Consider the following 12,326-nt stretch of genomic DNA (forward strand, 5'->3'; position numbering starts at 1 on the left):
CTTCCCCTACCTAACCCCCCCCCCACCGGCCCTATCTAAACCCCGTAGATTTACGCCTGCTAGAAGCAGACGTAAATCTACGCACGCCAGCAGACTGCTGGCGCACCGTCATCCAACCCGGAGGCTGGTCCGAAGGCCTGGACCACGCCCCCGGGCCGGCACCACGCCCCCGGTCCCGCCCCCGAAACGCCGTGTCTTTCGGCCCCGCCCCGACACGCCCCCTTCAAAAAACCCCAGGACTTACGCGCGTCCCGGGGCTCTGCACGTGCCGGCGGCCTATGCAAAATAGGCGTGCCGGCGCGCAAGGGCCCTGCTCACGTAAATCCGGGCGGATTTACGCGAGCAGGGCTTTTAAAATCCACCCGAGAGAAAATAAGATTGTTTTAGCCAGATACACTATTGTGCAACGATTAGCATCAGTTCATGGAGGTGATACCATTCCTCACCATACGTCCATGCAATTCGTGCAGCCAGCTCCCGTTATAGCATGCCTGCTTTCACTAGAGATGCTGGAAAATATTCATACTGAACATAGAAAACTAGGTATTTGGAAGTTGATATTCAGTGCTTCTTAGCCGGATAGATGAGACAGCATCTGAACATCCGGCCACATTCAGTGGCTGCTACTTAGCTGGATAATTATTTATTTGGCTAAATAATTATCCTTCTAAGTGGTGGGTGGGATGGGGCATTCTGGGGCATGGCTACTTATCTGGCTACATTAGCCGGAAACAGATAAGTGGCAATATTCACACTTACACAGCTAACAGGCCGATACAGTACAGTGCACTCCGTTGGCGCGCACTGTTAACCCGCATTTGGACGCGCCTTTTCGACGCGCTAGCTTTACCCCTTATTCAGTAAGGGGTAATAGAGTGTTGAAAACGCGCGTCCAGCCCCCCTGAAACTAATAGCGCCCACAACATGCTTTTCTGTACACCCTCCCACTTAATATCATGGCGATATTAAGTCAGAGGTCCCATAAGTTAAAAATAATCAAAAAGTAAAATTGGCCCGCGGGTTGAAAACCGGATGCTCAATTTTGCCGGCGTCCGGTTTCCGAACCCGTGGCTGTCAGTGGGTTTGAGAACCGACACCGGCAAAATTGAGCGTCGGCTGTGAAACCCACTGACAGCCGCCGCTCCTGTCCAAAAAGCGGCGCTAGGGATGTGCTAGTGTCCCTAGCGCCTCTTTTTACCGCGAGCCCTAATTTGAATAATTTAAATAATTTGAATAATTTTTTTTTTTCTGAATTGTGGCACAGGAGAGTGAGCAGGTCTAAAGTTAGCTGGATAAACTTATCTTTCTCAGTTATTTGGGTATGTTCAGTGGCACAGCCCTGTCACTGAGAATCCCATCTCAGTCAGCCGGATATGTTTATCTAGCTAACTTTCCTAGCTGGATAACTTCTGAATATCTACCTCTTTATTTTTACCGCCACCCTCAACACAAAAAATATATTGTAGAAAATGTCTATTTTTTCAACTTTTTTTGTTGAAACTGGTGCCAAAACAGCAAACTTTGCCTGTTTGGCTTCTTTCACAAATCCCTTTTATTATGAATAATGTTTAATGTTTTGAATTTAGGAAAATGCTCTAGAACTGGTGAGTTTCACTATGTTTTCCCGTATTTTATGTAGAAGTTTTACCATGAAAGCAGGCATGAATATTACTGTGAATTTTATGGACTTTCTATGAAAATAATTATCAAATAGAAATTGTACTATTCACAACTCCATAGTTCTCAGCTGCTCTCTTCTTTCTTTCCATCTGTGCTTTATGCTTCTGTCTCCTTTTTGTCTCAGTATATCTCTCTTTCCAGGCCGATACAGTACAGTGCACTCCAGTGGAGCACACTGTTAACCTGCGTTTGGACACGCGTTTTCAACGCGCTAGCTTTACCCCTTATTCAGTAAGGGGTAATAGTGCGTCGAAAATGAACGTCCAACCCCCCCCGAAAGTAATAGTGCCCGTAACATGCAAATGCATGTTGATGGCCCTATTAGTTATTTCCGCGTGATTCAGAAAGTAAAATGTGCAGCCAAGCCCCACATTTTACTTTCAGAGATTAGTGCCTACCCAAAGGTAGGCGTTAATTTCTGCCGGCACTGGGAAAGTGCACAGAAAAGCAGTAAAAACTGCTTTTCAGTACACCATCCTGTTGCGGTTGCGGGATGAGGTGGACCCTTGGACCAGCCTGGTGAAAAGGAAGTTCTTTAGGACAGGCCGGGAGGCGGAATCAAGCAGAAGAGCTGGCGGTGGCTTCACCCTGGAGATCCTAGATCCCCCCAGGAGGAGCTCGTAGGGATCTGGACGGCTGGGACTTACTAGGCGGAAGCAGACGAGATGAGAAGAAGATCCAAAGGTCAAGGCAGGCGGCGAACAGGGAACGTCAGGAGCAAACCGGAGTCAGGAACCAAGAGATCAGCAGACGAAGGAACAGCTGGAGCTGGAGCTGGAACAGGCACAGGAACACCAGGAACCAGGACGACAAGACCAGCAGGAACCAGGAACAGGACGGCAACTAGACTCTCCAAGGAGGGACCTCGTTGCAAGGCGAAGTTCCTGAGTTAGACACCGGCCTTATATACTCTGCCGGCGTCTGTCGTCATCCAGGAGGCTGTCCAGCACTTCCGGGTGCTGGACCTTTAAATGCCCCGTTCTCATGCACGCGCATAGCAACGCGGGGGGGGGGGGGGGGGCGGAGTCGGAGACGGGCTCGGCGGCGTCTCCCACGTGGAGAAGCCGCAGCCATACGGCCTAACAGGCCAGGAAGCTGGCGTTTTCTTCCGCGGTCCGGAGCGGAGGTAAGTGGCCACGACCCCGATCGTGGGAGAGGCGGTCAGGGCCGCAACAGTACCCCCCTTTACGCCCCCTCTTTAAAGGGCCGGGTTTTCCAGGATGATCTAGATGGAATTGTCGGAGGAGTGACTTATCTAAAATGTTGCGGGCAGGTTCCCAGGTGTTGTCTTCATCTCCGCAGCCCTCCCAGGCTAACAGGTACTCCCATCGATGATTGAAAAAGCCTATGTCAACAACCTCCCACACTTGGAATGTAGGATCCTCAGCCGTAGGCGCTGCTGCATCTTCTGGTGGTTTGCGGTGAAAATGGGAGAGAATCACTGGTTTAAGGAGGGAGACATGGAAAACATTGTGAATTTGCAAAGTGGATGGCAGTCGTAGTCGATAGGACACCATTCCAATTCTTTCTGCTACACGAAAAGGCCCACAAAACTTGGGTGCCAATTTTCTAGAAGGCAGCTTTAGATGGATGTTCTTCGTGCTGAGCCAGACGCGGTCTCCTGGACGGAACGCTGATGCAGGTCGACAGTGCTGGTCTGCATATCCCTTTGCAGTCTTGGCAGCAGAAGTGAGTTTGCTCTGAATGGATTTCCAAAGACCCCGAAGTTGTTGTGCGGACAACTGCACTGCCGGTGAAGAAACTGGTATAGATAGGGGCAGAGGAGGTTTAAGCTGTTTTCCGTAGACGGTTTGAAATGGAGAGCTCCCCGTTGCAGCATGGATTTGGTTATTATAAGAAAACTCAGCCCAGGGAAGAAACTCCGTCCAATTGTCTTGTCTCTCATTCACGAATGTCCGGAGAAATGTTTTCAGAGAGCAATTCATTCGCTCCGATTGGCCATTGCTTTGGGGATGGAATGCTGTGGAGAAACTGAGCTGGACCCCAAAGCTCTTACATAGGGCCTTCCAATATCGGGCCGTAAATTGCGGCCCCCGATCTGACACTATGTCCTGAGGGAGTCCGTGGATACGGAAGATGTGTTGGGCGAACAGTAGTACTAGTTCTGGAGCAGATGGTAGCTTGGGTAACGGCACAAAGTGAGCCATTTTGGAGAAGCGGTCTACTGTGACCCAGATCACGGTCTTCCCCATAGATGTTGGTAGATCCACCACAAAGTCCGTGGCTATGTGGGTCCAGGGCTCTGTGGGAACTGGAAGTGACTGCAATAGACCCCAGGGAGATCCGATCTTAGGTTTCTGTTTGGCACTCGTGAGGCAGGAACTTACATAGGTTCGGACGTCCCGTCGCAGATTAGGCCACCAATAGTATCGATTCAATAATTCTAATGTCTGGTCCTGGCCGGCATGCCCACCGGTTAGCGAGTCGTGAGCCCAGCGTAACACCCTCTCTCGTAGGCGTCTAGGGACCACAGTCCTTTCTTGGGACTCGACTGTAACAGCTACCAGGCGAACCTTGGCAGGATCTAGGATGTATTGAGGATGATCCTCGTCCTTGTCTAAGACCGAGGTCTGAGATAATGCGTTGGCTTGGACATTCTTTGAAGCTGGTCGATACTGGAGGGTGAAATCAAAACGGCTGAAAAAGAGCGACCATCTGGCTTGACTTGGATTCAACCGCTGTGCTTGAGATAGAAACTCGAGGTTCTTGTGGTCTGTTTAAACTGTTATGGGATGAGCTGCCCCTTCTAGCCATTGCCTCCACTCCTCAAAGGCCAGTTTGATGGCTAGGAGCTCCTTGTCGCCAATACTGTAATTGCATTCAGCGGTTGAGAACTTCTTCGAGTAATATGAACATGGAAGCAACCATCCTGATTGCGAATATTGACTGAGTATAGCTCCTACTGCGAGGTTAGAGGCATCGAATTCAACCACAAAGGGGCGTAGCGGGTCTGGGTGATGCAAGCAAGTGTCTGTTACGAAGGCTCGTTTTAGATCCTCAAAGGCCTGGATGGCCGTGTCTGGCTACACTTTAGCGTCCGCCCCCTTACGGGTCAGAGCGGTGAGGGGTGCCACTCTACGTGAATAATGGGGAATAAAATGTCTATAGAAGTTGGCAAATCCCAGGAATCTCTGTAAGGCTTTTATTCCCGTGGGGTGAGGCCATCTGGTGATTGCAGATACCTTCTCCGGATCCATATGGAATCTGGTAGATGACACTATGTAACCTAAGAACGGTAGAGACTCACACTCGAACATGCATTTTTCAAGTTTAGCATACAAGTGGTTATCCTTTAGGACTTGTAACACTTGCCTGACATGCTGTCGGTGAGATTCCAAATCTTTAGAGTAGATTAGCACATCATCTAGATACACTATGACGTATGAATTCAGCATTACCAGATATTCATAGTGCCCATCCCTGGTGTTAAAGGCAGTCTTCCATTCATCTCCCGGGCGGATGCGTACTAAGTTGTAAGCTCCTCTTAGGTCGAGTTTTGTAAAGAGTTTGGCTCCTTGTAGTCTATCTAGGAGCTCTGGGATCAACGGAAGTGGGTAGCGGTCCCTTTTTGTGATGGCATTTAATCCTCGATAGTCTATACATGGTCTAAGTGACCCATCCTTTTTCCCCATGAAGAAGAACCCCGCTCCGGCAGGCGAGCGAGAGGGGCGGATGAACCCCTTGGCTAGGTTCTCCGTGATGTACTCCGACATCGCTCGGGTCTCCAGTAGGGATAATGGGTATACTCGGCCACGAGGAGGTGTGGTACCTGGCAGCAAGTCTATAGCACAGTCAAAAGGTCAGTGTCGAGGAAGAATCTCCGCTTTTTCCTTGGAGAATACCTCGGCGAAGTCTCTGTAAGGTGCGGGCGGTAGTACCGAAGTGCTGAGCAAGGATACTTGAGGCGGCTGTGGACTCTTTTTATTTATTTTATTTTTAGATTTTATATACCGGTGTTCCTGTATGAAATACAAATCACATCGGTTTACATTGAAACTGAACATAAATTTTTGCCAATAGGCATTACATAAAACAAGGATGTGGAACTTGGAAAAGGGTAAACTAGATCAGAATAAACATTGTAATGTAAACAAATTGGCTAACAAATCTCATAGAGCAGTATAAATAAAACCAAAAACATAAAAGCAAAACAGTAGATGTCACGTGAGACTTGCAGCAAGAGAATGGATAAAGAGTCAAGTAGATCCTGGAGAATGATATGATGAGGAACTCTTGCTGGTTGTAGGGGAAAAAAAAAAGTGCTTATGGTCCTGTAAAGGCTTTTTTAAAGAGCCAGGTTTTAAGTTTCTTTTTGAAAGTGGCGTGGCAGATCTCTAGACGGATATCTGGTGGGAGCGCGTTCCATTGAATGGGGCCAGCAGTAGATATGGAACGTTTCTGGAGCGAGGATTTTGTTGAGGGAACATGTAGAGTGCCTTTGTAAGCTCCTCTGATAGGTCTAGCTGAAGAGTGATGACGTAGTTGGGTGCTTAACTGAAGTGGGGAAATATTGTGAATTGATTTGTGAATTACTGTGAGCACTTTATAAAGAATCCTTTGCTTGATTGGAAGCCAATGGAGGAGTTTGAGAATGGGGGTGATGTGATCTCTTTTATTCATATTTGTAAGAATTCTAGCTGCCGAGTTTTGTAACATTTGGAGGGGTTTCAAGGATGAGATTGGGAGGCCGAAGAGAAGCGAATTGCAATAGTCGATTTTTGATAATATAATGGCTTGAAGAACCAACCGGAAATCATTGAAATGAAGAAGAGGTTTCAGCTTTCTCAGGACTTGTAGCTTGTAGAAACAGTCTTTAGTGGTGGTGCTAACAAATTTTTTAAGGTTAAGCTGATTGTCTAGAATGACGCCTAGGTCTCGTACCTGTGGTGAATTATTTAGTAAAGGAATGGTTGCAGTGAGTGGGTTAGCTGGGTTTAGCAACTTGTTGTTGATGTCCTGATTGATAATTAGGATCTCGGTTTTGTTGTTGTTAAGAATAAGATTAAGGCTAGCAAGAAGATGATTGATTTGTTGCAAACAATTGTTCCAATGAATCAGGGTTTTGTGTATAGATTCGGTGATTGGGATGAGTATTTGGATGTCATCCGCGTAAAGGTAATGGGTTAGATTTAGTTTAGAAAGTAGTCGACAGAGAGGTAAGAGGTAAATATTAAAAAGGGTTGGGGAGAGTGAAGAACCTTGAGGGACCCCCTGGTTGGATGGGACGGGATGAGATTCTTTGTTGTTAATTTTTACCTTAAATTGTCTATTTGCCAGGACTCTTGATGCAATGAGAGAAACAGAAGGGGCTCCACTGCGCAAGTTGGAGAGTATCCCACTTGATTACTGGAGAATGTTGCTGTAGCCAGGGTAGACCTAGCACCATGGGGTGCACGGCTTTTTCCAACACTAAAAAAGATATTTCTTCGGAATGGAGTACTCCTGTTTGGAGCGTCAGTGGTGTTGTGGATTCCGATATGGTACCTGGAAGCATGGTGCCTCGAATGGACGTGACACGTAACGGAGGGCATCTTGGTACAGTAGACAGACATAATTGGTGCACCAAGTCCGCTACGATGAAGTTCCCCTCTGCTCCTGAGTCTATGAAAGCCAACGTATGAAAATACCCTCCGGTGTATTTAATGGTCACTGGGACTGTACATTGAGGAGCAGAGCTGGCACAACCTAGGAGTAGCTCCCCGGTACTTCCTAGGCTCAAGCGTTTTCCGGACGCTCCTTGCACTGTGCTAGGAAATGCCCCTTGTCACCACAGTAAAGGCATAACCCTAGCGTGCGACGTTTCCTTCTTTCCTCAGCAGTCAGTGGGGCGCGACCAATTTGCTTAGGCTCGTCGGAGGAGGAACCTGCGGAGGGTGTTCTTGGCATGGCCGTTGGAGCCATAGGTCTGGAGAACGCTGGGGCAAGAGCTAGGGGCCGGCATGGCGGGCGCCCTTCTTTAGCCCGTTGCTGAAGCCTTCGGTCAATCCGGCCAGCCACGTCTATAAGGTCGTTTAGATCATCGGGAATGTCCCTGGCAGCCAATTCATCCTTAATACGACTTGCCAGTCCTTCCAGAAAGATACCTCTTAAACAATCCTCGCGCCAACCCACCTCCATGGCAAGGGTGCGGAATTCGATGGCATAGTCCGCCAAAGATCGGGATCCCTGCTTTAACTGCAACAAGTCAGACGTAGCTGAAGACTGGCGAGCAGGTTCATCGAAGGCTTGTCGGAAGTTAAGGACGAACTGCTCGAGGTTGTGCAGTAAGGGATCTTGGCGTTCCCACATGGGGGAGGCCCAATCAAGCGCTCTCCCATCGAGTAGAGAGAAGATGTAAGCTACCTTCACTGAGTCCGATGGGAATTGAGCAGGCAGCAAGGTGAACCGGACGTAACATTGGTTTAAGAAACCACGGCAGGCCTTGGCGTCTCCCGCATAGCGTGTCGGGGCGGGAAGCTAAGTGAGCGTCGTTACATTCATAGCCGGAGCTGGAGGCGGTGCTGACGGTGGTTCAGGAGTCTCCGCTTCAAGCCGGCTGGCCAGACGCTCGACGGTGGCAGCGAGGACTTCAAGGCAGTGTTGCTGCTGCTGCAGTCGTTGAGCTATCCCGGGGATGGCTTGCAGGCCAGGCGCTTCCGCCAGGTCCATGGCCTTGCAAACTGTTGCGGTTACGGGATGAGGTGGACCCTTGGACCGGCCTGGTGAAAAGGAAGTTATTTAGGACAGGCCGAGAGGCGGAATCAAGCAGAAGAGCTGGCGACGGCTTCACCCTGGAGATCCTAGATCCCCCCAGGAGGAGCCCGTAGGGATCTGGACCGCTATGACTTAGGCAATCTCAGGCAGGGAAATCGGAGAGGGCATCACCCAGAGAATCCTAGATCCCCCCAGAAGGAGCCCGTAGGGATCTGGATGGCTGGGACTTACTAGGCAGAAGCAGACGAGATGAGAAGAAGATCCAAAGGTCAAAGCAGGCGGCGAACAGGGAACGTCAGGAGCAAACCGGAGTCAGGAACCAAGAGATCAGCAGATGAAGGAACAGCTGGAGCTGGAGCTGGAACAGGCACAGGAACACCAGGAACCAGGATGACAAGACCAGCAGGAACCAGGAACAGGACGGCAACTAGACTCTCCAAGGAGGGACCTCGTTGCAAGGCGAAGTTCCTGAGTCAGACACCGGCCTTATATACTCTGCCGGCATCTGATGTCATCCAGGAGGCTGTCCAGCACTTCCTGGTGCTGGACCTTTAAATGCCCCGTTTTCGCGCACGCGCGCGTAGCAACACAGGAGGGCGGAGTCAGAGATGGGCTCGGCGGCATCTCCCACGTGGAGACGCCGCAGCCATGCGGCCTAACAGGCCAGAAAGCCGGCGTTTTCTTCCGCGGTCTGGAGCGGAGGTAAGTGGCCACGACCCCGATCGTGGGAGAGGCGGTCGGGGCCGCAACACATCTGACTTAATATCATGGCGATATTAAGTCGGAGGTCCCGAAAGTTAAAAAAAAAGTTAAAAAAAAATAAAAATTTAAAATCGTCCCGCGGTTCGCAGGTTGAAAACCGGTCACTCAATTTTGCCGGCATCCGTTTTCTGAACCCGTGGCTGTCAGCAGGTGTGAGAACCAATGCCGGCAAAATTGAGCGTCGGCTGTCAAACTCGCTGACAGCCGCCGCTCCTGTCCAAGAAGAGGCGCTAAGGACGCGCTAGTGTCCCTAGCGCTTCTTTTTACCACGGGTCCTAATTTGCATAGGCCACCCTCCTGAATTGCATCCCCAGGAGAGTGGCCTGTGCGCGCGCCGGGAGAGCGGGCGAGTGCATGACTTTTACTGTATCGGCCTGCTTGTATGGTTGCTATACAGATGCAGCTGACACTTATAAAAACCTCCAGCAAGCTGCAGATATTTCCCATATTTACATATAAACATAGAAATGATGGCAGAAAAAGACCAATCGGCTCATCTAGTCTGCCCAGCAAGACTTATTTTCCCATACTTATCTGTTTCACCAACCACCAACTGCAGGGTTTTTGTTGGTAACTGTTTCATCAGGGTGAGAATGCTTTCAGTAAATTTTTATCCTATTTTCCGAAGGAAAGAAGGTGTGGGTGTGTGTGTCTAATAAGAGAGGGAGAGAAAGAGAACAATGCTCTTTAGTTTGTGTAGGTTTGTGCACATTTTAGGAGGCGCAGTGCTTCTAACGTGAAGGGAAGCACTGCCTCAGGGCAGTGACAGCTGAGAGGCGGCTTCCTCCTCGTTTTCCGTCCCAGCTGTGTGTGTGTGTGGGGACTGGGGAGGGCGCTTTGCATGCAGTCAGCAGCAGGCAGGGCACCGGGGAGGGCGCTCCTCACAGCTCTGAGGGCACAGATCAAGGGAGTTTGGCTGATCAAAGTTCTTTGGTGAATCATTGCCAGAGCCCTGCCCTTTCTGTATTTATAAAAGTTGTTGTATTGTCCGCGGTTCCCCACTTCTCAGCTCCGTGAGAGGCAGCAGCAGCAGCCTCCTGGCCATGGATAACCTGTACGCCACCGTGCAGCCCCGGGAGCGCCTGTACGAGCTCCCCGACGCTGCCTCCCCTGCCTCCACCCCTGAGAGCCTGGAGCTGAGCGGGCGGGAGAGCCCGAGCGAGGAGGAGGGGGATGGCCTCCCGCTGAGTCCCCGGCCCGAAGATGGCCCGGCCGGCGGGCACGGGCTATTCCGGGGCCTCGGCTCCCCTTCCTCCCCCACAGGCTTCAGCCTCTCCTCGGCCAACAGCAGCAGCAGCAGCGGCAACAACAACAACAACCTGCGGGAGAATGACAACTCCCGGGCTGGGGAGCCGCTCGTCTGGCTCTACGTCAAGGTGAGTGCGGAGGGGCTGATGATTTGTGCCTTTCTGTGCCTCGGATTACTGCAGCTTGCAGCTGTTCTCAGTCCAGCTCAGGAGCTCACATGGGGTGCAAAGGGGAACGGGCACGACAAAATATCCGAAAGCAATGAAATGTAAGAAAGAAAAAGTAAAAAAAAAAAAGAAATCTTTAAAAATGGAAAAGTGATCAGAAATCTTTATTATGAAGTGTGAGAGGCATGGAAAACCTCTTCTGACCTCGTTTGGAGCCGGGTTGACCTGGCTTGAATTTGTGACTGGATTTGCTTGGGTTAGTTTAGATATCTGCGGATTTCAGTTACTGAAAGTATCTGAAGATAGCGTGACACTGTCCATACTTGGAATGGTAGTGCGGATTTACAAGAAGTCGTCTGCATTTGAATTAGGTCTAAAAGGTCAGAGAACTGGATGAATGTGGAGGTTCAAGATAAGCAGCCGTGGCTGGGATTTATCCGAGGCGAGCTGAGCTGCAAATGGTTTGTGGTTAATATCCAGTCCATTTGCAACCTGTCTTAGGCCTATTTATGTATGTATTTAATAATTCTTATATACCGAATTTTCATGCGAGCATATCAAATCGGTTTACAGTAGTTTATTTATTTATAAAAGTTACATTGTCCGCTAGATTTATCAAAATTTCGCATGCAATAGGAAAAGGGGTGTGTTTTATGTTAATAGCCTATTTATTGGCACTTCACATAGGTATTAATGCACTTTTTTCCACTTTGCGGTAATACCTACATAACTGCTCATTTCACCATGGGAGGGGGCGAGAGAGAGACTACCTGGGTAACATCAAGTTAGGTTGAGAGAACATTGTACAAATCTCATCATTGTGTGAGTTTTCTCACTCCGAAAGACATCAAATCTTCACAAGAGTGCACTGTTCTGTTCGTACGTCTCACTCTGCATGTAAAAGTGGCCCCTAACCCCCTACACTACTACCTAAACCTCACCTCGAGTTACTAGGTGGGCTATGGTGCCACCCCCAGAATCTCTCCCTCCAATTTGCATTATGGCCATATTGCATGACATCATACAGCTTAACGCTATTCATGCATTATGGGTTCCAACTCACTTTTACATAATTTGCGCCCTAACTCCTCCCCAATCCCTCCCCCATTTAAAAATTTGCATCGCACCATGCGTTATGGTGCTTTTCACATGCGTTAAGGCATTTTTTGCATGCAAAAACGCCATAATGCGAGTTGATAAATGACCCTGTTAATTTGGCTCTTATCACCGGAAACCCCTTACTGCTTGGTGCTGATGTTAGCGATGTTACTTTGAACAGGTTTCCCTCCTGATGGTTCTACCCACTGCTTCATAAATCATTTCTCCTTTCTGTCACTTGGCTGCTGCTCCTCTCTCTTGGACTCCTGAAAGTAGCTTTACTGGAGTTCTGCCACTTGTTTCTTTCCCACCTAAAGTGGTGATCAGAAATGCTCTTTAGATTTCTTCTCTGTAATCACTGAAATAACTTATAAAACTGGGGCATCTCTACAGACAGGTTTCTAGGTTACTGCAACCCCCCAAACTAAGCAAAACAAATACAGTGCCTCCCTCCTTATCTCCTCCCCCCAACCGAAGATGATTAGGAAAAGTGTGACATGAAATTGGTGCCTTGAACAAAGTTTGGGGCAGGTGTAAAATCTTTCATTTCTCCAGCCTTGTGAAATTATTTGGTGACTTCACTTCAGATCACCTGCCTGCATCAGTCTGTTTCCTCTCAATATGTTAATGCAGGATTTTATGTATTGCTTATCCTGA

General features: G+C 49.1%; 1 protein-coding gene across 3 annotated transcripts in view; it reads left to right on the forward strand.

Moving 5' to 3' along the window:
- CLIC5 (chloride intracellular channel 5) overlaps positions 1–12,326 on the forward strand; it is a 277,757-nt gene that overhangs the window by 64,956 nt on the left and 200,475 nt on the right. Inside the window, exon 1 of one of the 3 annotated variants that reach the window (XM_029596074.1) lies at positions 10,021–10,532. The exons of the other annotated variants lie outside the window; for them this stretch is intronic. Coding sequence (XP_029451934.1) covers positions 10,200–10,532 — 333 coding nt within the window. The 5' untranslated portion in view covers positions 10,021–10,199. Of the gene's footprint in view, positions 1–10,020; positions 10,533–12,326 lie in introns of those variants that run through there. 3 annotated transcript variants of the gene reach the window in all.

This window comes from Rhinatrema bivittatum, chromosome 3, assembly GCF_901001135.1.
Source record: "Rhinatrema bivittatum chromosome 3, aRhiBiv1.1, whole genome shotgun sequence".
Taxonomy (NCBI): domain Eukaryota; kingdom Metazoa; phylum Chordata; class Amphibia; order Gymnophiona; family Rhinatrematidae; genus Rhinatrema; species Rhinatrema bivittatum.